The sequence below is a fragment of the Manduca sexta genome, chromosome 9 (genome assembly GCF_014839805.1).
Source record: "Manduca sexta isolate Smith_Timp_Sample1 chromosome 9, JHU_Msex_v1.0, whole genome shotgun sequence".
NCBI classification, from domain to species: domain Eukaryota; kingdom Metazoa; phylum Arthropoda; class Insecta; order Lepidoptera; family Sphingidae; genus Manduca; species Manduca sexta.
In genome coordinates, this window is record NC_051123.1 from 11,327,751 (window position 1) to 11,355,545 (window position 27,795).

At 36.3% G+C, this 27,795-nt stretch overlaps 1 protein-coding gene and 1 long non-coding RNA gene across 3 annotated transcripts; one reads left to right on the forward strand and one right to left on the reverse strand.

Annotated features, from left to right (window-relative positions):
- The first annotated feature begins 2,109 nt into the window (after positions 1-2,109).
- LOC115442408 lies at positions 2,110-3,568 on the forward strand. The gene is made up of 3 exons (XR_003938532.2): positions 2,110-2,339; positions 3,061-3,151; positions 3,464-3,568. It is a non-coding gene; the product is annotated as an uncharacterized LOC115442408 (long non-coding RNA).
- Positions 3,569-3,825: 257 nt separating this feature from the next.
- LOC115442403 (cuticle protein 16.8) lies at positions 3,826-27,795 on the reverse strand. Of its 2 annotated transcripts, none has more exons than XM_030167435.2 (4): positions 27,699-27,795; positions 7,831-8,020; positions 6,474-6,674; positions 3,826-4,646 (listed from the first exon to the last, which is right to left on the reverse strand). In XM_030167435.2, exons 2-4 carry the CDS (start codon positions 8,018-8,020, stop codon positions 4,477-4,479), a joined length of 561 nt encoding a protein of 186 aa, XP_030023295.2. In that variant the 5' UTR covers positions 27,699-27,795; the 3' UTR covers positions 3,826-4,476. The 2 variants fall into 2 exon arrangements, with proteins under 2 accessions (XP_030023295.2, XP_030023296.2); XM_030167436.2 differs by lacking the exon at positions 27,699-27,795 and adding an exon at positions 11,840-12,052.

The window sequence follows — 27,795 nt, forward strand, 5'->3', positions numbered from 1 at the left end:
AAGTTGTAGGAGAGAACACATATGCTGATATGTTTTCGCTCCTTTCTATAACTTGAGGTCCTTCAAGTGGAGCGTGCAGAGGCAATTAAACAAGTCGGCATAACTGTACCGACCGTCCGGAGATGTTTATCCCTTGCCTGCGACATGTTTTTTGACATGATAAAAGTGTATTAACTACTTGAATATATTTTGCTATTTTTGTGGCTACCAATGTAAGACTTGGCCATCCTCTAACCACTAAAACTTCCTCGACCTATTTCGTCTTAGGCATTTTAGAATAAAATACCTTATTACACACACGCACACACACACACACTTTGATATCCGCAGGGGTAGACAGAGGCGCATCTGCTTAGTTTACTTCGCTGTAAGTATTGTATAGGGGCTGAAAAATACCTTATTAAAGAGTAAAAAGTGAAGAGTTATTTACCTTATATATAATATACAGGGTCATTTTGACATTGCGTTTCTAAATGAAGACATTACATTCCGTGTAATTCACACATCTAAATCAGAGTTAAGTATACATTAAAAAAGTTTTTTTCTATAAGTGTAAGTTTAATTTTTGCCTCATTTTATTAAAAAAATATTAGGCGTTCTTCAGGTTCACTGAGAATGAGCGAGGTGAAGCGAAAAATGAATGTAGTAACAAATTTTTACGTTCTTTAATTGTTGATATTTTTGATTGGAATTACTTTTATATTATGGTTAGCACTAGTCTGTCAGTAATTTTGCTAATGTCGAGTAATACTAGCACGTATACAACAATAAATACGAATTTTTAGAAATTTGTCATGTCCTGCTTGGACTTTACTTTAACGTAGTTAATGCAAGGCTCTGGGCAGCAGATCTTTGAGAGGTGTTTTGAGATGATTTTTTGTGCCGTTTGCAAGCGCGAGGCTCTGGACAGTTGCCCCATTGGTCATTTTCTAATGCCTAGTGTCGACTGAAGTCAAATACCAAATATAAGTTTTTTCTGTTGCATCTTTCGATAGGGTTTCTAAAAATGGACCAAATATGTTATTTATGTAGCTAATCTATCACGTTAAGGGACCGGAAAACACATGACAATGTGCCTTGGTTGCACCTCTGTCTACCTTTTCAGGGATAAAGGCGTGATATGTGTATTTGTTGTTGAATGATTATAATTAAGATGAAGATCCATTAAACTGTCATAGATGACTCGGTTTGTGTTACAAAAAGAAAAAGGAATACCGGACATGTTTTTTGGTTAAAATGCCTCTCATTCAAATACCATTGCATCCCCGACTTTTGAAGCGACTTCAAAAAAAGGAGGAGGTTTTCAATTCGACTGTAATTTTTTTACATGACTCCAATATTGGTAATCAGTATGTGGCAGTACAATTAGTGCATACACCGCCATCTCGTCAACATCACGGAACTGCAAGACGATCGATTTATAGACATAATTCTAGTGATAACGCACAGCAATCACGCTAGATGGCGATAAATGATTGTGACTTGCGATAACAGAATTTGCACGACGCGCAGTATATATACCACCTCTGAATAGGATATAATAGACCATCGGAAAGGCCGCGGCCAACAAGCAATATTTGTCTGATTGAGAATTTTGCTTTCCATAGATGGACCGCATCCATCTGCTCCTCTACAGTGGCGTCAACCTATACGCCGCTAAAAATATATAGGTAATAATGATTTCTTATGTTTACGCGAATGTTAGACATTGAAATTAAACTACTTTTCGGATTCTATCGCGGTTTTTTATATTTTTGGTTTTTCTCGACGTTTCGAAGACTGCAGACTTCATAAAGACCGGCTGCCAGACTTCAAGACACTGTGAGCTCATTCTGCATTCTGTAAAATGTAGGTAGATATTGTAACTTTGACTTTGCGGATGAACAACTCAGTCCCCCCCGTGACTATGAAGGCTGCAAAGTCTTCGAAACGTCGGGAGAAAACAAAAATATAAAAAACCACGATAGAATCCGAAAAGTAGTTTAATTTCAATATATAGGTAATGTTAAATTATTTTTTGTTTTTTAGTGGTTTTTAAAGGCGGTATATTTTTTATGTATAGCGATATTATTTCATTAAGAATAACGTGACGAATTTGCAATTTCACCAATAACCTTCAAAGCGCAGATTACGCCTCAATTCATCGCTCTGTCGCCTCACATAATATTACCGATTATCGTGTATTACAATAATAGTTTTTATTATACATTGTCAATTTGTTCGCTGTTTCCTGCCAGCTTCGTATATAAGGCATGTGTAAGGTGGTCTTATCAGGTTGTTCCAACATGAAGTTCTTTGGTGTCATTTTGGTCATCATGGCTGTAGTTTTCGCTGTTGTGGTGAGTTTTATTTGGATTCTATTATTTGTGAAATTGTATGGGAACTACTGTCATAGTTCTTTTGTGTTTTATGTAGCGATAGCAGAAAAAAAAATAGTTTTTTTTTTATTATTAACTACGTGATGCTCGCGGCTGCTTCGCATGAAAGTCTTTTTACGCAAAAAAATTCCATTCAATTTTTTCGTTATAAAAATATCTTATATCCAGGCCATTGTTTATATTACCAATTTTATCCAAAACCGTTATCAGTTTCTACATCTTTATCTGTTCATCATAAGTAACAGTCACATTAACCAGCACACGTATTTACAAAACAAATATAGAATTTATTAGAATATTTTTCTTTTGTTTTATTAAAATAAATTCACTGTTACTGGATAATATATTTTGGAGATCAGCTTGTCGTAGTGTAAGTCCTACTGCATAATCGGAACTGCGACGGACATGTGTACACAGACGAGAAGGAGCCTTCATACAATAACTATTGAAAATATATATAACTATTAAATAATATAGCGTGAAGCCAAGAACAAAATTAAAAATCTGTTAATGAATCTATAGAGAGACAGAAATATTCTTAAAAATACATCCATAACTATTGTTCATGTTATAACATTATACAAATTTACAGACACTATAAATTAGGTTAAGGTTCAGAATGGCGTATTATACAAATGTATACCTATATTTTAGGTTAATAATTATTATTATATGATTTCAGAGCGGCGTAAGACCCATAGCCTCTGAGCGTGCGGGATGCAACGGCGGCGGCCCACCCCCAGGAGGCCCGCCCGGGGGCCCACCACCCACCAGTGAGTTACAATAACCTAGCACCATAAAACAAGTACCCTTGAGATGTCTGTTCAAATGCTGGTGGTAGGATATTTGTATCCGCCTTGATAGCGACCATCTAATACAAGGTCTACCCGCCATAGTGGTCCACGTAAGTGTGTCGTAATTCGGATCAGCCTGGATATATTACGATTCGAAAAGGCTGGCATATTTCTTTCAAATGGCAACGAATGATCATTTCTCGCCAGTCGACACGCTATCTGAACTCCATTCAGTTTCTCATCAAGATTTAGATGAGTTAATACTATGCTAATAGATTGATTTTTTTTCAGACAGCACTGGTTAATGCACCTCCTCTGACGGCCACAACTTTTGTAAACGGATTTAGCGTGATCATGTTCATTTTTCTGTCCACTAATAAATGATAGCACAAATCATTATCATTTTTATTGATTACCCTGTTTTAAGTTCAACAGTATAAAACAAGTGAACTGCTCGCTTGGTTTCGATCTGGAGTTCAAAACCGGGCGAGCATTTTTTTTTGCAAATTATTAGAAAAATGTTGCAGGTAAATTCTTAAGAATATTACAATATTTATCGAAATGACAGTAAATATTTCAAGGTAAATGCGAAATTAGAGTAACTAGTCATATTTCATAACTTATATTTTTGTCAGTCAATAAAAAAATCTCAGTCAATTTTTAAAACATTTATTCACTTTTCGACAGCATAATTTTAGTTATAAAAATAAAAACAACTAGCGAGACTAATCCGACGTATGCTACGTATGGCATTCAGAGTATTAGCTTTACTTAAATACAAATATTTACAAAAACTTTTTACGCTATAATTTTGTTATGGCAAGTTTATACAAAAATATTTCTTCCAATTTTTTTTAACGAAGACTGCTGATAATGTAGTGTGATCTTGATTGCAGGAAAATAAACGGAAATTCAGATTTTACAACGACTGCAATGATTGCAATGTAGATAACTCATTCATCATTGTTTTTCCAAGTTCGAAAACATTTTTTGATGACCTTAGGCAGCTTGTATTTATTTTATAAGTTCAGAAATCTACTATTAGATCGACTTCTGGTCCTAGCGCCAAACTTGACGCGCGTTAGTGACGTAGCGACGTTAGTACACGATAAACTTGTACACCTAGCGCCACCTACACCCGCGTTATTGATTTCATAATAATATGTCACTAACGCGCGCATCTTTCTTTTGACGTGCGCCATTGTTTAGTGAACAAATAAAAAAAACAAAATGTATTTCCTCTTCTCCAACTCAAGATAACGCCAATCTCCGTTTTGACCATCGAAAAGCTTCTTTGGAGTGCGTTACGCGTACTGTCCTAGTTCCTGCAGGTGTTGTTTCTCCTCTTCCTCTCTGAGGAGTGCTTCCCTCTCGGCCGCTATCCGTGCATGTTGCTCAGCGATCACTTTGAAGAGTTGGGCGTGTTTGGCCGTGGCGGCGGCGACGGCGGCTGACTGACGTGGGATGGAAACTTCTGCAAATTTTTTAGCAGTAGATAGTAATTGTTTCATACAAAGTCACAAACAATTAACGATAAAATTATTCACTTATTATAATTTTTATGTATGGGCTTTTTAAATAAACTATGAATAATCTATAACTATGAAAATTAAAATAATATAAGGCGGCGATAGCCTAGTTGGGTGTGGAGCGGACTGCCAAGACGAATGGCCGCAGGTTCAAATCCCAAGGGCACACACCTCTGACTTTTCTAAAATCTTGTGTGTATTCTTTGTGAATTTATCGTTCTCTTTAACGGTGAAGGAAAACATCGTGAGGAAACCTGCACATCTGAGAAGTTCTCTATAGGAATTTTGAAGGTGTGTGAAGTCTACCAATCCGCACTAGGCCAGCGTGGTGGACTAAGGCCTTATCCCTCTCAGTAGTAGAGGAGGCCCGTGTTCAGCAGTGGGTAAGTATATAATACAGGGCTGATATTATTATTATATAATCTGGTAAAAATATTTTTATCCTTGTTATAACTGGTGGTAGGATTCGTATCCGCCCGGATAGCGACCACCGTACACAAGATGTAAAAGTTGCCATAATGGCACATGTGTGTTACGTTCTGGGATCAGCCTGTGTATATTCGGTTCGTATGGACGCCACTTCACTTACCATTAGGTGCAGTGAGGCCAATACCGTACCCATATCGAAGAGTTATTGAATTAAGAATAAATGTATGTAGCATAAAAGTTGTTGACTGATAAAAAAAAAATGCTTCGCGCACCGGCTTACTAGTAGTCTACTTAATCATCTTAAACAAAACAAAAAGTAGTCTTTCTGAACCTGATAAGTGCCAAATGATGACTTTGCGATAATGTGTATTATTTACCGTACTGATGTTAAATATTAAGTGAATATTAAGCAGATAGAATTTATTATGATGTAGGTAGTTGCAACAGAGACTAGAACATTTGTCAGAAAGGTTTGTCACGATTTTAGGTTGTCAAAAGCTCTTGTGTTACAACTTCTTTAATTAATAACCAAAAACGAGTACAAACTGGTTGCAATGAATGTGTTTTAGTGATTTAAGAAATCAGCCGCCTTGGATCGACGGTTATTAGAATTATACTGGTCTTATTGAATGTACACTAGTTACATTAAGAACACGACTTTGAAATGCTACTGGAGCTGTACATCGCATCATCAATGTCATTTGTATATATAAAGATAAATAACATTTTTAATTTCTTTATACATTGGTCTCTGGTTTTTTAAAAGGAATTGAGGAAATTACCGAATTAACTACCAGTCAAATGATATAAGGACGTGACCTCAACATTTATCTTAGACTTTTCGTTATTGTATCCTTTATCCTTGATTAACGGCATTAACAAATTGTGCAATTCATTTTGTGAACTATTTGGTATCTAAATTCATTTTATTTGGTTTCTTGTACAAGATTCCTGGATAGGAGTATATTATTTTAACTGCTAGTTTATCCGATAGGTACCAGATGCTTAAATATATTTTTAATTATTCGGGAGTTTATACCAGCCTGGAATCTGGAATTTATGCCCGATATGACGATAGATTTGTCCCCTATCTCATGATGAGATGGATGAGTATGGCGAAGAGTGGAAGCACAAGTTGTGATAAAAGGTTCTAGTATGTATGTTATTCCACCATACTGTTAACATATATATATATACTACTTTAAAGAATTCCTAAGGTACGTGAAGTCTGTCAACCTGCACTTGGCCAGCGCGGTGAGTTAAGGCCTAAATCCTCTTAGTAGTAGAGAAGGCCCATGCCTAGTTGTGGGACAGTATATAAGCCAGGGCTGGTATTGATGTACCTTCAGGATGCGGGTGGTGCGCGTGGTCCTCTGCGATCTGCGCGTAGAGCTCAAAGTGTCGGTTCTTGGCGCGCGCCACGGACTCTGAGTCGGCGGGGTGTTCCGGGGGCACGTCGTTCAGTACGGGGTGGAAGCCTTCCTTGTCCGCCACGTAGTCCACCGTGCGCAGCTGCTGACGAGGGTCCAGGTACGCGAACTTGCCTGGAATGGGAGACATGTAGGTTACTCAATGTGGAATGTCAAATGTTCTATAGCGTCAAATGCAATGCATATCAGTCGTGTTCCAGATTGAAGGACATCGAGTTATGGAATCCGACATCAGATATCTCAGTGTAATTAGATAGTGCAGTGTCATATAGTGTTTTATTATTATGGACATAGGGTGCTAATCTTAAACGATTGTCTTGCTGCTCTCACTATATATTTATATAAAATATTATAAAAATGGAACCTCAATATGTTACCAAAATTAAATTCACTTCACTGTCTCAATCTACCAAAAACCAGTAAGATTTCGCAACGTCCACTAAACCCAATTAATATTCTCCGTAGAAATGGATAATAAATATAAATTAAAGCATCTCGAAGGTTTGTTGCGTAACAGTATGTGTCTCGCATTTAGAGCCGAGTTGAATTATAGACCTAATTTATAAACTAGACGTAACGCGGCTACTGATTATAATGTCTGAAATACGAATAAGGAAATTAAATTTGAGCGTAGTAAAACGGAATGACGGAGGTCGCAGGAATACGCTGGATACGGGCCGCTTTCGATAGGTCCGTCTGGAAATCTTTGGGGGAGGTCTATGTTCAGCAGTGGACTTTATGTAGCTGATAATTTTGAAATCTAAATGATTATTTCATATAAAAAAAAAAACAGAGCAAATGCCATGCCTGAGGGTAGATTAACCTCATATGTAAGGCTGCTTAAGGTGGTACTTATATACAACTTTTCTGTATATTTAAAAGGACTTCATAACACTGCAAGTAATATGAAACAAATTATATTCGGTTGCGGAATGTTTAATAAAAACACTCACTGTGATTAAAGAACGCATCATTTTGAGGCAGATGAAAAAGGGAGTATATTTCCCAATCTGCCCAACAACACCCGAAGAGAAAAAAACGGTTGTCATGGATCACATTTAATCGTAGATGTAAGTCGAAATCGTGATTGTCTATTCAGAATCTCGCTCCAAAGTTGTCATTAACAATCTTCCCGATTTAATAGTCCCTAACATACCACTACCCCAAACATATGCTGTATGGAATATATAAAAACTGTCTGATCATAATAACCCAAATCCATGATATAGTTTTTAATATCCTAAAATTCTGCACCAATCTCAAACCTCACCTCTAACAACTCCACTGCCATCGCTGACCTCTGTATGCTCTCGGTCAACGTGTCCAGGGTATCTTCCCGCCGTGTACGAGAACACGTAGGGCTTCGGCGGCGGCTGTGGCGTGGTGGTTGTCTCCAGGTGGGACACGTCGCAGCTGGTCAGCGCCGCGACTGCCAGCAGCAGAAGCGTGTGGCACAGCATCTGAGGAGTGAAAGGTCAGTAGATCACTTGATTGGAACCAGTAGAATTTAAAATAGGATAAACTATATTTTTAATTGACACAACTTGTTGCTGGAGAGAGGTTTCCTGGCGTAAGGCATATGTACTTGAAAAGTCTATAACCAGAAACATGGTGTTAACGAGTATACCAGCAGAAATATCGATAGAAGCTGTATTAATCCATGGTGGGTATCCTTTTGCCGACCTACATAATTTAACAAAAAAAGTACTCATAAAATTATTCGTATTTTTTTTAGCGATTCGGCATTTGCATGTGTTACAATGGCAATTTGAATCTGAGAAACCTTCCTAACGATGGAATCTCAAGCAAAACCTTTTATTACTTCCCGGATAAATGATTTTAAAGATCTACAGAGACGAAAGACCTTTATATTAGACGAATAAAATCCGGAACTCAATGTTTTAGACGCAGTGAATGTGCAGATGAACGTGGCGTTTGTGGCGCCTTAGAACGTGTTTGGTTGACCTTTAGAGGTCCATTGCGTCACCGAGCGTGAGCCGACGTACGGCCATTACGATGACGTATCGTCTATAGCCGGTAGTCGATCGCGAGCGCAGGATTTAGGTGTGGATTTTAGCTGTCAATTTAAAGAACTACTAGTATTAGAATTAGTTAGTAATATTTAGATAATTTGGTAGTATCGTGTGAGAGAGCGGGATGTCTGGATACAGGCAATTTTTTGCGTTCTAATAGTAGCAGGCATAGGAGATTAAGATTAAAGTATCAAGATTGTCGAGCGAAATATTTACATTTTTATTGTTTTTTCTAATTAGCCTTTGTCGCTAAGACTAGCAAAATTGACGTCATATTGCCTCTTTCTCACTATGAGCGTATTGCATCGTTCATTTTGTATGTGATCCAATCGTACGAAAGGCAGCTGATATTGACTCGTTGCGATTCGTAATAAAATTAGTATGTTTATCATCTTTGTGCTACATAACTAGCTCAATGTTGTTGAAAAACAAACTTTAGCCGTGGGGCATATAGTATATTATACAAGTTGTTATTTAGATTTGAATTTTGTAGTATGTTAAAATCATTATTCGATGAAGACATTTTGGTACTGTATCTACACAGTGCTACATAGATAAAGTTGTGCTGTATTCAATATAGATGAACTTTAGGTAGTTATAATTCTGTATAAACTACAATATAATAAAAGCAGCCTCTTTACCTTGTTTGCGTATCACGCAAAAAAATGATAAGAATCTTACGCATGTCTCAATATGCGAAACTCCGGTAATAAATAAACACATTATAGGTTGAAGTTCAAGAATTCTATTATGATAAAATTGCAAATAAATTGTCACGTTTATGGAGTTGAAGCAATAGGTAGTAAATAAATAAAACAACTGGTTTAGTCATATTTAACTACCAATAACACAGGTCAATAAACAACCTGAGTGGCTGGTGCGGGTAGATTTCAAGATCAAAGAATACGTTGAGGAAACCCCGTGATTATTCCCATGGAATATGAGCTAGGGTTCTCAAAAGGACACGATAATTTATTTTCTACCAGCAATTTTTTTTTAAACTGGCACCGCTGAGTGACCACTCCACCTGATGGTAAGTGGATTAGGGTCCTAAAGTGTCGATTGAAGAGAGATGATTACCCTCGCTAGTCGGTACAATATGCCGGCCTGTTAGAAACCGGGTATACTCGTACACAAGCTGATCCCGGAACGCGACACCATGGTGGGTTTTGCAATATTATTCGTTATTAACTACATTTATTACTAGGAGAACTTAAACCAAAAGTAAAGTCTTTTATCACATTTGTGACTTTGATGAAGCGAAATCTTCATCATCATCACCATTACCCACATGAAGTCTACTCATAGACTTAGCCTAAAGATTTCCAAACGGACCTGTCAAAAGCGGCCTGCGTCCAGTATCTTCCTGCAACCCTTTGCAAGTCATGTGTTCACCTTGCAGGTACGAAATCGTGCTCATATTAAATACGAGTGTTTGGGAAGATATTTGTATGTTAAAAGAAAACTCAAAAACAGCTGAACGGATTTAGACGAAATTGTACAGAAATGTGCCATCTTTGACTGGAAAAGTACAGAATGGGACTTTTGTTCCGGACAGATCTTTCATGCACGAAGGTGACGAAATCTTATTAATCGCTAATTTAATGGCCCCAAGGAACCAGTAGTATGTCGTATAAAGGCGCGGTAAAGGCAAATGAAGCCGTTTGCTCATCTCATTAATTGTAACCATGGAACATGTTAGTATTATCGAACGTGTATTGTAACCATGGTAGTGTTTCAGACGTGCACAAAAACATGTGACTTGCAACCATGGTAGTTTTTTCGAACATGACAAGTGCAAAATATTATTTTTGACCACACGACTAACGTGATATTATACTTCTCTTTACTTGTAGTTCCTCCCGCGTCTGTTTACGCATATTCACGCTATTATGGTCGACGGGGTAGGCACGCAACAAGTGAGCCCATTTTTCACCGTGTATTTTTCCTATGATGTGTTAGTGGACGAATCAGCTTCGGTGCTGTCATCGAGCGGAAAACCCATTATACCGACATAGCGCTAACGCGGGCGGAGTTGCAAGAAAACTAAAATAAATTATTAAAGTAGACCTTTTGTATTGATTTTACATTTCAAATTTCGTTAACTAGGCATTAACCAATATTCTTTTGTTGTGGATGTTCATTGACAGTTGAGGTCACCTAACAGGTGTGGTATATGTTCCACTTGCTAAAAACATAAGTAAACTAAGTACATTATTGAAGTTTGTTTGCGTGACATTGTTATAAATTGTCAAACCGGAAACAAAACAAGATGTTAAACAATGTATTTATGTGAAGTTGTCATTGATTCTTGTGATTTTTGTAGAACTGTCTTTAAGAACTAAAGCGTTATTATGAAAGTTTTCTTATTTAGAACTGAAAAAGCATTTAAAAATGATGTTTACATAAATTTACTTTACTGCAATTACCTAGTTAAATGTTAATTAATGTTTCAACTAAACACTATTTTATCACTTTACTGCAGACAATTTAAGTCATCATCATCGAATATTTTATTGATTTAAGCATGAGTTTTGCACCTTAACTTGTAAATATGTGGTCTAGAAACCGAAGTTGTATAATCATCTACAAAAGTGAACAAATTCCAAACTTCAAAAGCTTTTATATGTAACTTGAATGGATTTTTTTTTCTTTATATCTAAATAAAGTAAACTTTTTAAGTTTATTGTATTGAATGAAAAAATATTGTTTTATTTTAATACAATAGTTTATTTTTATAATAAACTTCAATCGTTTTTTTCTTTATGTAAATAAAGTAAACCCTTAGAAGTTATTTTAGTGAAGATATAACTATTGTATCAACAATAGTTATATCTTAATCAAAACAATAGTATCAACTAAATCGAAATTTTTAAAGGCGATTTGAAATTTTTAATTAGTTGAGCTGATTTGTGGCTGACTGACTTGCGAAACCTTTGAAAAAATTTATATTTACCTCCTTATGTAAAAAAATACTAGTGCTTTATTATCACTCACACACATATGCACTAATTAAAAGTATTTTTTTATTTCTTTGAATGACGAGAAGAGGTTGCCGTTCGCCTGATGATAAGCGATACGACCGCCCATTCACAGTAGAAACACCATCCAACACCTTGAATTACAAAGTATTGTTTGGTATTCCACTGCGTTGGCCATCCTGAGACATAAGATCTCTTACTGTGTCCAGTAGTTACAATGAATACAATTTTACAAGTATAAGGATAAAAAACAAAAGTTACTTACATTAATATTCCACTAATAAAATTCTTAAAACGCACTGCTAAAGCACTCCTTAGATTCACAAAAAAATCCAAATTATTTCCCAATACAAGAGAGATATGACAGAAATTTTAAAAAATTCTCAACGTACTATACTTAATCGAGTACAGCTGGTTACCGAATTAATACTTGTATGTATCTCCCTATACGAGATGAAGATGCAACCGCAGGGCACACAATGACAACTGATGCTGAGATGCTTGCTTAATATAAAAGATCCGGTAAAATACCTCGCTACTAATGGTTACTCATCACACATTAATAACAAATCGTGTTTGGATTCGGTGCATTTTAAAGGTAAAAAAAGTAAGGCGAATTGAAGTAAACATGTCCGAATTCTGATATATGTTAATGGTTGTTTTCGTTATTGGTGGGGACCACGTCATGGTCAATAAAAACAATAACTAGTTGGTGTACGATTTCTCAAAATAAATGTATGTATCAAATTAGTTTTTATGAAATATTACGGAATGTTCTATCTCATTTGTCGTTGTCTTAATACATTCGGTATATCATATTATTTATAAAATGTTATAAATATAGAATTATATAAATTAGTAACTAGTAATTCTTGTTAAAGATATAGTTTTTTACACAACCGGCGAATATCTCAAACTATTGCGTCACTATAAATCTAAAACTGGCAACTGTCGCGGGAGGAAATGTATATTTTTAGTCAAATAATAATATCAGCCCTGTATTATATACTTGCCCACTGCTGAGCACGGGCCTCCTCTACTACTGAGAGGGATTAGGCCTTAGTCCACCACGCTGGCTTAGTGAGGATTGGTAGACTTCACACACCTTTGAAATTCCTATAAAGAACTTCTCAGGTATGCAGGTTTTCTCACGATGTATTCCTTGACCGCTAAAGTAAGCGATAATTCACAAACAATACTCAACTCTACAAAAGTCAGGTGTGCGTACCCTTGGGTTTTGAACCTGCGGACATTTGGCTCGGCGTCCGCATTCCCAACTAGACTATCGCTACTACATATATGCAAAATATATCCGCTATACCAATGGTATTTGGTAGTATCATAACTAGCAATTTATGGGAAATAATATTCGCAATAATTTAATATTGTTTGCGAGTAAAAACCCGCGTAGGTATTACACGATGCTATCTTGTCCACGTTTAACACTGATTTACATAAAAGATGCGCGAATACTAAGAACTAGCTATTTACGAGCATACTAGCAACTCTTCCGGCCTTGATTATAAGAATTATTACTTATAAAGAGCGGCGACAGCCTACATTAGAGTGGAACGGACTGCCTAGACGAATGTCCGCAGGTTCAAATCCTAAGACACACCTCTGACTTTTCTAAAATCATGTGTGTATTCTTTGTTAATTTATCGTTCGCTTTAACGGTGAAGGAAAACATCGTGAGGAAACCTGCATAGGTGACAAATTCTCTATAAGAATTTTGAAGGTGTGTGAAGTCTACCAATCCGCACTAGGCCAGCGCGGTGGACTAAGGTGTAATCCCTCTCAGTAGTAGAGGAGGCTCGTGCCCAGCAGTGGGACAGTATATAATACAGGGCTAATATTATTATATTATTATATATATAACGATAAATTTTTCATTAATGCTGTTCGTGTACCTTGTAACAATAAAAACAATCCGGTAGTTGAATTTGTTGAGATGAAGTTTGTTTTTTCTCGGCAAAAACCTGTTTTAAGTGAAGTAGGGTCCACTTAGCGTATTGTCCGGTGAGATATGATTACCCCTCGCCAGTTGACACAATTATGCCGACCTGTTTAAAACCGGATATACAGACAGATCCCGGATTACGACACGCGCGTGCCTATACGGTTTACACTTTGTGTACACGTTTTTCTACGGTGATCGCTATCGGGCGTAATTTATATCTCCTTTTGTTTATAAGGGTGAATTTAAAAATTTTTTTAGTTCTTGGCGTAGTAAGGGTCATTAAACGGCTTATCCGTGAATTGATCATCAGAATTAGGGGTAGGGGGAGAGATCGTATCAAATGGCAGAACCTTGCTCCCCTCCGACATTGTTTGTAAACCATCCCTATCACCCATTGTAATTAGGTTTACTTTTGTAAATTATTTTTAAAAAGTATCAAAATTTAAGAAGTCTTTTCTGAAATGATATCCCAAACTTGTCTATATTTTTAGATATGATGCACAGACGTAATTAATGTTTATTTAATATAAACATGAGTCGTGATCTTGATGATTACATGTAATCAATGTAGTAGGTATGGGTTTTACCTTTGAAGAGCTTGGCTTTTATAATTCATTATATTGACGAGATTATGGTTGGTTTGGTTCCGTGATCATACTTTTTATTATGTGGTAGGTTGTAGGAAAATTAACTTGGATACAGCTTTATTTGTACTAATAAGTAAATGCTTCATTATGATTTTGCTAAGCGATATTGTAGCGAATTCTGAGGCATTAAAAGGCTTTGTAGACAAATATATAAACAGTTCTACTTTCTGTCAAATTAAGGTGTCATATGTTAGACTGGTACGGCAAAATTACCTTACTGTACTTGATGATAAACAACGTGGGATCCAAATAGTATCGACTAACTAGAGTTGATTATCCTTCGCTAGTTGTCACAATTATGCCGGCCCGTTTGAACCCGGATACACAGGCTGCTTCGGAAACGCGACCTTTACGTGGGTCACTATGGCGTGGTTTAACACCTATACACGTGTTCGCTATCCGAGCGGATACAATACGTATCCCACCAGAAATTGTTCAATTAAATAATCAGTAAAGAACAGATAGGCTATTCATGCTATTACGTCATATTTCAGACAAATTACGTACACACCGAAAAATCTATTCGAGGTTGCGCCTTGTAACACTTGTTATGCGGTACGGTACGTAATAATTTTTAGTTTGATCGCTGAATGAAAGTGCATGTCAAGGTTGAGTTACTGTAACGCTTGCTAGATGTGTTAAGGGATAATTGGCATGTATTCTTAATGGACATTATTTACGACACAGCCGTGTGGCGCCTTTAGTTATCTTTGTCTTAAACTTTATTTATCACCTCCGTTGAACATCTGTTCCGCCTAGCCAACGATAAAGAGAAATACAAGAAGCTGCCGGCTGTCCTTCAAAAATGAAGAGGCACTTAAACAAGAAGAAGAGTTTATTTTAACATTAGTTGTAATTCCGCTCGTGTGGAATACTTTTATAAAAGCTATGGACTTTACAGGGATAAAAAAATGCTATATGTTAATTCAGAATGTGGTCCATCTTTGCGCAAAATTTAACCTAAAATCATTCAGCGTTTTTGGGCACAATCTTAATATTTTCAACAAATTTGGCATTTCTAATATAAATACCATTGGAAGTAAGGTTATTATAATACCAAGTAGTATAATTGGTTTATTTGTAGGATACTTGGGCTGTGAGTTTTAGGTGCGATCCCTAGGTAGACCCAAAGTTTTTTACGTTTTCGGTTCAATAAATAACTTTATAATTCCGTTTGGTAAATAATTGTAATTTATGCTCAATGTGGCGAGAGGTCTTATTATTTCAAACAGCCATTGGTGTAGACTACTATCGATCTCTTTAGGCAATTATTTCAAAATTGTTGAATGTGCTTACTTGCGAAAGCCGGTAGTGAGTGGACATCGATTAATAGGCGAATAAATACATTTAAACAAATTGTGTTGACTATTGTCAGATACTGGATGTATTTTTCGTGATTTTCAATTCGAGAAATTACCATAAACGTTTTTGTTCCTCTCGGGAATAGAATCTCGTAATTATAATTTTTAAGCAGTTTTCAATAACCGATCCCAATCTCAATCTTCAATCCGATTCCGAAAACGAAACAATCAAAATAACTCATTTGTAAGCATGTCAAGAAAAACTTTATCCTGATTGGTCCATTTTTGAGATAGATCGAAAAAATCGATTAGGATCGCTTTTTGAAGATGGCGGTAAATAAATAAAGATTGTTTATAAGTATGGATACAGATCTCTGAAACTGCTTACTGTTCTGTTTCTAAAAATATTTATTTAATAGATACTTAAATGTAGCTTTAACGATAATGATTCTGAATGGTGTAGGCTATGGTTTACGTTATGGCTTTTAATGCAGGCGGATTTTCATCAGTGAACAATTTATTTTACATATTATTTATCGATTAAAAAGAGTTAGTCATCAAATCGATTGTGACATCACTCGTTAATATATTCATACCTCCGCCTTGTGACTATCCAATTAATACGCGTCGAGTCGTTTTCGCTACGCTTCTAGTTTTTTACACATTCTTTAAGATAACCTTTTATCAATAAACAGGTATTTTGAACTTATTAAGTCATAAAAGCGTTTATTGATTTGAATGCTTGAGAATATTTTATTTGTCTTGAAATCTTAATTTTGGACTTTGTTAAATCAAATTGCAATATAAATTGTTATTTAATTGTTATTCAATGTTTTAAATCCAGTCTTAATTATCACACTTTTATAAAAAGTTTCTAAGAAGTAATCGGAACCAGCAAACGCTAAATAGATTGAGATGAAATTTAGTAAACGGATAGATCATGTCCCGGATTGACATACGTGCGTATACAGGCAGGCCACTTTGGTCCTAGTAATTTGCTCCCTTGAGAAGTATTTGAATTGTAATCTGATTTTTGTTGATGGCACCGAAGTCTTGTGCATGGCGATATGAATTGCTATACTGTTAGGCAGGTGAAGTGAGTAAAATAGTATTAATCAAGTAGGGATTCATAGTCTTTTATCTATGTGTATTTTGTAAGGAAGGAAGCTATCAACTATGCCCTTTTGATCTGGTTATAAAAAGATGATGGCGTATTGTAAAATGCGTGGCGGTTTTTATAATAAGGAAAACTCATCGATTAGGTTATGTAAAAGTCAACTAGTCCGCTCTTGATTAGTTGAGCAATTTAGTTGTAGCAACTGTCAGTTACATTATTGTATTAAGACAAAATATTGACAGCATTTTGTTGTTATTCTGTAGATGTGTCTGATGCAGTTCCCACTAGGAATAGTTTCTTTGTCCGTTTGAGAAGCGTCCCTGACTAAACGCTCAACCTGGCATGACCCATTTGTAATTTTGACACAACAGATTGGTCAAATGTGCGAATTGACAGATCGATGAGTAAAATGTATGTTAAACTAATGATAGATTGAGCATTTAGTGTTGTTGCGGGCGATTTAAAAAGAAAATGGCTATCTTCAATCGATCGCCAAAATGGACCACTCAGAATTCAGTTTGTTACAGTTGCTGATAATTCAATTTGCTTTGTTTATTCTCGGTTGATATTTTGTATATGTATAAGTACAACGAGGTGACCACACTGCAGCTGATGGTTAGCGTAGTGGGATCTAGATAGAATGTTTATTGACGAGAGACGATTATCACTCGCCAGTCGACATAATTATGTCGGCCTGTTTGAACCATACACATCACATAGGCTGCTCCCGGAGCGCGACACACTAACGTCGGCCAATATGGCGGATTGTACCACCCTATCTACCCATTATAGAGATAGTTTATCAACCCGCCATAGAGGCTCACATAAGTGTGTTGCGTTCCTAGATCAGCCTGTGTATATCCGGTTCCAACAGGCCGGCATAACTGTGTCAGTCAGTCTATTGAGATCCCAATCCACTTACTATTAAGGCTCACTTTGCCGTGCTTCTATAAAAAAAGTCGTTAAACAGACATATTTTAAATCTATAACATTTCACGCTCTACTTAACAAATTTCTATTAACACGCGTCGGCCACGTGTCCTTGCAAAAATCGAATCGAAATATGTCGTGCGAGTTACACAAGTGTTCCGGTTTTTAGCCAGTCGGTGTAACACTTGGAACGGTCAAGGAGAATGGCCGGTCCGGAGTCGCATTTTTTTTTAAAAGCTGGACATGCGTCCTTTGCACCAGTACTTTATTTGAGCTATGGGGTCGGGCTAAGGGTAATTTTCACGTGTCGCAAGTCACGTGGTACAGCCACATCAGAACAAGTTATGGATTAACATTATTTTTATTTAAAGGCTTTTACGCTGCCCGAATTACGAGCAAAAACTAGTATTTGAATAAATAAAAAAAAATCAAGTAAAATGTAATAGTTTAGTATTGTTAAGGTCATTTTATATATTTATTGATTCTACAAAATGATACACACTATTTAGATATTATATTTTCCTTAACAATTTCGAGCTTATAATTAATTTTTGAGGACTGTTGGCTGCGACTTCCTTTGTGTTAAGTATAAAAATAAATAAAGGATTTCTTATTCACTACTCAACACTGTATATACATTAGTTCTTAGAAGAATTATTATGGTAGCTACCTACGAAACTGAACCCTCCCTAATACCCTGCACTGCAACTCTTGTAAGCCAGGATTGGCAGTGTCACCCATTCTACGAAACCGAGCGCTGAAGCTCGGCGAATTCAGGGAGCACTGATAAGTATCCGCAACAACATTAACCATACTGAAGCATAGTGAGGAACTTCTTTTTGGGTAACTACCCAGACCGACCCCCACACACAAGTCATCTACCACCCTACTACCACCACGCACGGACTTAGTAACTTAGTCGCCACGGACAAAAGTCATCTACATCTACCACCAGGGGCCTTATTCTCTATCCCGCACGTTATTTTAACAGTGCGTAACAAGCACGTAACACAACGCATCATGTTTAGGACTATAGAAATTTGGCTTACAGAATACCATTCCAAGCACATTTCTCGAAGATAACATGACACGGCCGCGTTACGCGTTTACACTACCATACAGAATAAGGGCCCAGGGCCGGCCTTGGTTACTTGGTCATCACGGACAAAATACCCCCCTAAAGCTGTCTTAGATGTACGAGCATATCTGGCCAATGATGTCACAACATTTGGTATTCGAAACATCTGACCCCAACGCGGAAGATGCGTAGATCTTGATGTACATCTTTTAGACAAGGACACGCACGCGGAAAGGATATTAGTAATGATATTAGTCATAAATGTTATTGTCGCGTTTATACTGCCAGTATTATGTTACAGTGTTTATATTAATCAATATAATTGTAGAAGAAATATATAATTTCCTCAAATATAAATATTATTGTATTACAAATTATTATATACATCACAGCTTTATCCCTGCAGAGGTAGGCAGGGGTGCAAACCGGGCATCCACTGTTTATCGTGTGGTTCGACCCATAATGTAATTAGAGGCAAGTCTATCGCCATATCGGGTACAAATTCCAGCCTCTGGGTAAGGACGTAAGTAGGTGTATGGTTAGTATACGTTTTCAAAACAAATGAGTTGTAATATAGAGGTGTAATGAAGAGCATCGCGCGTGGCGTACGCGGCACGGAATACTGCAACAGTTAAACGTTTGCACGTAACGTATTGATTAGCTTACGACATGATACACTTTCCCATCTTATCAACAGCCCTCGTGTGCGTTCGCAATGTTGGCAGCAAGTTTGTATAACACACGATGTGCTGAGGTATTGGGTTGAACTGATAATGGATTTTTATCCTCAATGTCAGCCCAGGATCTTCGGCATTTTTTTTGGCGAAAAACAAATATATTGAGACCTTTGCCTACACTTAAATAGGTGAAGGAGGTAGGTATTGACCGCACATTTGCTTTGTCTCTTACCCGGGCTACAATGTCCTTCAAACCGAAACACAGCAGTGACTACACACTGCTGTTTGGTGAAAGAAATAGACATTGCACTGGTACCTACCCAGGCGGAATCTCACATATGAGAGATCTATCACTAGTAAATAACTATAGACAAGTATGGATCTGTCAAAATGTATGGAAAACGGCAGCACGTGTCCCTTTTTTGGCGTATGATATTGTCTGACGAATTCCAAATACGTTACTTTACTCGATACGAATACTACACTATAATGCGTAAACTCATGTTAGGAGTATTGCTTTGCGAGGGCATTCTCTATTTCTATATACCATATTACACACGATTCAAAATTACGACAAAGGACTGCCAAATGCCAATATTTCGATTTCATACGTTTATTATTAACTACTGCTTCCACAAAATTGGTCAATTAATTCATTTTTGTCACTCGCTTCAAATAAATTGATTGATTAGAGGTTGCCGCCATTTTGATTGACAGCGACTGGCGCCTATCTCAAGCTGAGCTCCTTGCAATGTTTGCGTAGCCTAGTTGGGAATGGACTGCCAAGACGAAGGTCCATAGATTCAAAGAGCCTTTGACTTTTCGATGTTGCGTGTATTCTGTCAATTATCTTCTGACTAACGGTGAAAGGAAACGTGAGGAAGAAACCTAAGAACTCTTCTTGAGCATTTCGAAGGTACTTGAAGTATGCTAGCCTAAACTAGGCTAGTATGGTGGAGTAAGCCTGAACCTTAGCAGGAGACGATCCATGTCCAGCAGCGGGACAGTGCATAATATAACACCGGTATTATTAAGTTGTTTGGTATTGAAAATTCCTGTTTTTGCTTTAATTTATTTACTGAACAACTTGCTAAAGTAAACATCTAAATACGTGTATCCCCAAAGAACCACGTACATGACACATGTTCAGAATATAATAGCTAAGGTCGGCAGATGAATCAGACGCGCCCACTTTCTATTGGCAATGCGATGTAGTGTTGATTTATTGCATTGTTTTGGGAACTGCATGTTGCATTATTATTGATTGCATCTTTGTATACTTGTGCTTTTGTTAATAATTGCATTCATCAATTGAATTGTTTATTCAAGAAATATTTAACTTCATGTTGTAAATTTTTATTCGCTCATCCGAATATCAAAGCATACATTCGCTTGTTTGATCCATTAATGCCATAAATATATAATAATTTCGCGATCATGAAGAATGTGATAGATCTAATGACGAAAATATACTGCCAAAAAAAGCTTATTTTATGTCTAGTGTAGTCTTTCCCAGTGTATTGCGAACTCTTTTCAATAATCGCTTTTTAGCATTATAAAATTTAACTTCTCCTTTGCGTTGTATTATAAACCATTTATCCAAAAATAATATAATATTCTGTGGCACTGTTGACAAAATTGACATATAATGTATGGTTGTTTCATACCTGTTACAGGCCTAGCGAATACACTGTCAGTAGGTTTGTCGCAAGACAATTGGTAGTGGCGCGGCAGATAGAAAATCAATTTTCCTGTTAAACTGTACGAGTTCGTAACCGGGTGAAACCTCTGGTTACGGAGGTGTTGATTTCGCACGTAGCCAGTAATGTGACGGTTAAATATACGTGTAATACGTTTACTGTTTTGTAATCGGCCTTTGTACCTACGCCGGTTTTTGGTTCGCTTCGTCTACTTAGAAAATGTCAAAATTCGTCATATCTTGTCAGTTGCTTGCCTAAGAAAAACTATGTATTGGTCCGGCTTTGGCCGCTCGAAGTTCAGTGTACTTTTAAGGTATAAAACTATTTGTACTATAGAGTTATTAGCCTACAATGCTAAATGAACTTGGTCTATATTTGTGTTAAATTTCATCCAAATACGAACGAATTGGCATGGCATTGCTGCGTTTACCTCTTATTAACATCTAAACACCCTCGTACACTTTCGAAATTGTACAATTAAGAGGAGATGATTGTTCTTCTTCTTCAAGTGCCTATTCATAGTTGACAGTTGGCAGTCAGCTTTTTGTATTCCTCTTTGTCATTGACCAGGCGGAAGAGGGGTTCAACGGAGGTGATAACTGTCCAGTATTGGATTAGCCACGATTTAAATAGAGGAGATAAATAAAACGGTTAAATTTGCCAGTTAAAATAGTTGCAGTGTTTTTTACTTGAGATATAAGATATACCTAAGTCACAAAGAGCCTTATAGCCCACACTTGTCTTGTAGAGTATTATAAATGATTACGGATTTGCCTTACATCATCCATTAACAAACATTTGCGGTCGCACATTTGTCTCGGTGGATCGAACCCACGGCCTCTCGTTTCGCAGCCGCGTCTGCGCAACGGCTGTCAAATTATAAAATTACAAAACGGAACAAATCCGAGCACACTTCCTGCAATGAATATTCGTAATCGTGATCGTCTACGATGTGAATTGGCTTTGATTATTATTTTTATTGTGAAAATATTGTAAGTAATTATTGCTCGCGATTTTGCCCGCGTATAAACCGTTTTTTTGCTTCCTTTACTCTAAAAAATTGAAGCCATCTATAGCGCTAACGATACGACGCCAGCGTCATAAAAAAATAATGTTTTTTTGCATTTGAATAAATTACTGATAAAAAGTAGGCTATATGTTAATCCGAGATATGATCTATCTTTATCAAATTCATTTAGCAGTATCAACGTATACTACTTACAAATATTTTAATATCCAAACATTTTCGCTAACATTCGAATTATAATATTAGTAAGATAATATAAGAGTGTGGGTTGTTTAAATAAACCGATCCCACTTTTGAGTAGGATCTTAAGCAGACATGTAAGATGTTGAACTATTTAATAAACAAAGCTTGAGCTGTCGCTTAAGTGCCTGTTCTGAGATTAGTTGGCATGTTTTATCAAACAATAATTAGGTGTCAAAATCAGTCATATGCTGTGTCTTAAGACATCATTTGGGATGTTGTTATATCTATTTATAAAAAATTGACGATATTAAGATGTTGACTAACTGTGCAGCGTCTCGATTGACATCGCACTTGAGAGTACGGCCATATGTCATCTGTTTGTAAGTGATGTTCACTTTACAATTATTTCTGCTATGCTAAGCTGCATTGTACAGGCACTACTATGTTCCACTTAAAACGTTATTGCAAATAGTTTTATTATGTACTCGGCAGAGTGAGGACTGCCACTCAGAGCTTCGTAATACAAGTACGCTGCCACTAGGCTCAAGAGATGATTCTGCTGGGTTTACTTTGACAAACTCAACAAAAGGACAGCCATTTCTTCGATTAAAATTGGCCGTAAACAAACCGTATCAAAACGTGTCATCTCTAGCCTACACTGGCGGCCAAAAAAACGACGCAACAGAACTCATTGCGACAGCTAGATACTATCGCTTGCCTCACTCGTTGGGAAACGACACGCTCGGCAGCGCATTTTCGCATCATTTGTGTTATTTTGTATTGATGTTTGGGCGCACGATGTTTTGTGCCGTCATTGTTTTATTTGCATTTGATGGGTGTTTTTGGTTGAAAGTGAATTTATTGGTTTATTGGTAATGGTACAAATATGCTTAGTCTGAGATTGTGACAAAATGTGCGATGTGTATGTGCCCTAAATTACTTCCGTTTTATCATGGGATGGAATATAGGTCTATGTAAACAAAGGCGCCGCGTCGCCAGACGTCAAGGTTTTACACGTGACCTTATTAAATTAAAAAATAAAAAAATTACTTTGAACATTTAGTTCCACTCTATAAACTATTGGTTTGAGAGACAGCTCATAAATGTTAATGACAATGAACGATGCGCCGACATTACGGCTCTCAGACATCGCAAAACTCCGGTTTTAGAAATGACCGGTTTTCGGCCAAAATCCCAAGGTCTTTCAGAACAGTGATTGGACGGTTTTGTTTTTTTTGTTATGCAATACAAAAAGTATGTAATTAATAAAATGATGCCTATTTTTTGTCCTTGGCGGTTGGATTTAAAAAGGCAAGGTCAGTGAATGGAAATTGTAATATTTCAGTCCTTCCTCGTATTGAGAGGGTCTAGGCATCGGTACACCACGCTGGCTTACTGCGGGTCTGCAACTTCACAATTGCAACACAGACGAATAAAAAGTTATCAATCCTAAAATGGGATTGAGGATTAAATACTATAGCCCCGATATGACAAATTTCGTGAATGACGCTAGAAGTACTGCCCGATTGAGGCATTTTCTGGTAATTTCATACACTCAAGTAGGTGAATAAACTGTTTTTTTGGACTTACAGTATAACAGAGTAAATAAACACGGCATTGATCACTGAAGCTTGAGTCTAAACTAAATAAAAATCTAGATTTTTTCGCAGTAAAATTAAATGGTATTTAAAATGGAGTTAGAATTATAAATTATCCATTTTCCTGTCATAATAGCTATGGTGAATCTACAAAATCAATCAAAGTAATCAAATATAAGAGACTTACAACGAGATCTCAGGTATATTAGGGCCTATTAATAGATGCTACTTAGTACCGCTCTCAAAAGCGATATCAGCCATGACGTTATCAAGTTACAGTCAGCATATTAATATCGTAGGTATTTAAGAAACAGATATTAACAACATTTCAAGTGTTATCAATATGACCGATTTTGATAGCTGACAATAGGTGCTTAAGTGACAGCTCAAGATTTGCTTATTAGTTCAACACATTAAATGTCTATTTAAGATGTTACTCAAAGTTGAGATCGGTTTACTACTACGATCCTTAGTTTTATTCCTCTGAAAAGTCTTATAAGAATATCATTCTTTAATTATTGTTACACCTTCCTCTAGAACTTTGTCGAAGCCGCATTGAACATACATTGATACTAAACTATAAAAGCATCCAAGTCGTATCTCCGTTATACTAATTATGACCTGAAGGTAACCTCTTAATATTCAACGAAAAAAAAGCAAAACGCGCAATATCATATCGTTAATATTGCAAATAAATTTGTTTTTCATGGTAATTGGGTGATCTGTTGCTATAAATTGATTTGCATATTTCGTGTTTTATATGAAATTAGTGCAAAAAGAGCTAAACCTAAACAATTTTGGGCTAAACCCAAATTCTCGACCTCAGCTGTATGATATGAAGTTAATAAACTTTTGTCCTTGCGCGTTGGTTGAATCAAAATGGCATTTATTTATAAATAGGTTTATTTATATGTAGATTTCTAAGATAACTTATTTGCGTCGTATTTTTAATGTTGGAGTATCCAGTTTACAAATATTGAAGTATTTTGAAAGGCATTTATTAAATTATTATTTTGTCTTAACATAATATCTTCAAGTTTATTGATGTAGGCGTGACTTAAAAATATGCGGTAGATTTTCCTTAATAGTTTTGCACAAATTAGTAGCTACAATATTCTATATTATTTTTCGCAACTTCTGAGTTAATGCTCCTCGTTACATAAACGCATAAGTAACTCGACGAAATACAAAAGTTACACACTAATCTATGCTTCCAAATTAACTTTGATAAAATGATTACCCACTATCAAGCAGACAGTATCTACATAGCTGCTTAATACGATGTCAAATAAAATTTACATGAAACTTGTGACAAAGACCCTTAAGGTAATTCTTGTAAGGACCAATATTGTAAAAATGGTAACTTTTCCAAACAAATAGTATAGTTCGGGTTATTCATATATTAAATATTGATAAGGTGGTTCAAAGCAAAAAAAGTAAAATATAAACGTATATAGATCTAATAGATTGAAGAGAGTAGAACAATTATATGGATATAAATAAAAAAAATGTAATTTCCGTATTGGAATAAATGTTATCGAGTCCTTTGATGTTTTATCCCAGTATAAGACATTAAAGGACTCGATAACAACCAACCTTAATATTATACAGCCAAGGTTTATGTTTCTATGAACGCGCTTACAAGAACTTCTGCACTGACTGGATATTCTTTTACTGATAGATACTTCCATTATACATGTGTGCTATCGAATATTTTCTTTACTTTAGATATGAAGATTAACGCGGGCTTAGTCGAGAGTACAAATCAATTATAATTAAAGTAATATTATTATGAGTTACTGATGTATTAACTTTTACTACATCTTGGAATGTAATGCGTAATTGACTGAGAAAAAAATATCCTTGAAATGCGAGGTCATTTAATATCAACAGGAAATTATGGAGTTACTCGAGACGAATGTTTATTTGCTTTTGGAATTTACTTTCAATTATTGAAGTATGTCGTCACTTTTTATAGTTTGAATAATTACTGGACTTGGTATGCTGTTTGTAGAACGAATGATGCAAGTAATAACTATACACATATCTAACTATATACATACATCAAGCCTTTTTCCATTTCAGGGGTAGGCAGAGATGTAACACAACCCACAGTGCGCTATACGGCGCGAGCGTATTACCATTTACTTGCCACAACTCCAGACTCCGGCTTTATATTGGGCAGAAAAGCTCTATATTAGTTTGTCTGACCTGTGATTTGATCCCGAGACCTCAGCGTAGTAGTACCGTACACGCAATATGGCTACAGCACTAAGGGCAGTCAATCTAACTATTCTTATTTATATACACTAGCTTTTGCTCGCGGCTTCGCCCGCGTGAAGGGGCTTTCCGGGATATATTTTTTTCCAACTTAATTGATGTTGATCGTTAAATTATGACCAAATTACACAAAATCATTATAGATTGTAGCCTATGTGTTATTCTGGTGTATAAACATTATTACTGTAAAGTTTTATCCAAATCCGTTCAGTAGTTTTTTCGTGAAAGAGGAACAAACATACATACATCCATACAAACTTTTGCATTTATAATATTTGAAGGATGTACCCAATGGCATCGAAAACGGGTTGAGTGATTTTAATGTAATTTTTATGTACTCTTAATTAGCCCAGCGGCTGATGCTTTAGATCATAAATAATTATTAATGTTACCCGTGCGAAGTCAGGGCGGATCGCTAGTTGGTTCATCCAAAAAGAATCGACCGTGAACCATCTTTTTGAAGTTGGTTTAATATGTTTGATGCGAACAATTATCGAGTAACGGATTTCTTAAACTACGTAATTGCGTATAACCTTGACACTTGTTTTGTCTGTATTTTTGGTCGAACTTAGTTCCCGAAACGAGAGAAGCGATTTGACTGCAATTCCATTTGCAAAACTACCACATGCCAGGGAATTTGGGTTGCATTTTATATCAAAGGACTTCCGCGGGCCGGGATGAAAGTATCTCAAAGGTAAATGCACTACCTGATTTTTATACGGTCGAGGTATTAGTACCCCACTGCACCTGATAATAAGTGGAGTGGAGAACAGATAGTGTCGATGGACGAAAGATAACAACCTCTTCGCCGGTCGTCACAATTATGCCGGCCTGATTGAATCTGTATATCGAAAGTATTTTGTAAATAAAAGAAGAGATGTGCTGGTCAAAAAGTAGTGGCAGTGCCATTCAGAATATTTCTGGGTGACAGTACAACTCACATGGGACCTATAGTATTGCGCCTGTCACCTCATCAATTAGCAATATCCTTTGACTCATAATATAATGTTGCTTAGCGATATTTAGCAACAAAACAGAGATTAATTCACGTACAAAATGCTAGGCATGTAATAATTATCACAATGTTGGGGTCAAATTATTAATAAGACAATATTAATTACAGTCTGCTTCAATTTAAAGGTCAATACAGTGTCATTGGAATTCATAAAGTTGTAGAGAAAATACCGGATTTGTTTTTTATTCTATCGAATATTGTCGAATACCGAGGAAGATTTGGAATTACCGAAAGCGATTTTTCTCTCAGGTCAGTCGGTATTCATAAAGTATTGAGGCCGGCATAATTCTAGCGATTATTGAAGGACCATAATTACCCGACATTATTTTTCGACTACTCTGTAAATTTAGTGCAATAAACTTTGTGTAAAAGGCCGGGTTAACGGCAGCAAGAAAGTCAATTACGAACATTACAGTTTCTAAATACTTCATATTTGTTAATATTTTAATTCCGCGAACACAAACATTCTAATAGACTGTATACCAGGAAGTTAAATACGAGTCATTATAGAATACACTTTCCAAATATAAATTTGAATCATAAAAACATAATAAAGTAGAAATAAACTATTGTAATAAGTTTAAAATAGTATTAAATTGAAATACACTCACTTTTGTATGTGCGTATAACACCACACTCGAAGCGCGCGAGCGATTGCGAAGTACTGTTTGCTGGCGCGAAGGTAAGCGGGAGATAGTGAGGTGGTTA

Excerpts from the sequence above, each read along its gene's own strand:
- LOC115442403 (XM_030167435.2), bottom strand. The coding sequence starts at position 8,020 with ATGCTGTGCCACACGCTTCTGCTGCTGGCAGTCGCGGCGCTGACCAGC. Across the intron at positions 6,675-7,830 it reads TGGCAGTGGAGTTGTTAGAG|GCAAGTTCGCGTACCTGGAC; the intron begins GTGAGGTTTGAG and ends CTCCCATTCCAG. Across the intron at positions 4,647-6,473 it reads GCACCACCCGCATCCTGAAG|AAGTTTCCATCCCACGTCAG; the intron begins GTACATCAATAC and ends AAAAATTTGCAG.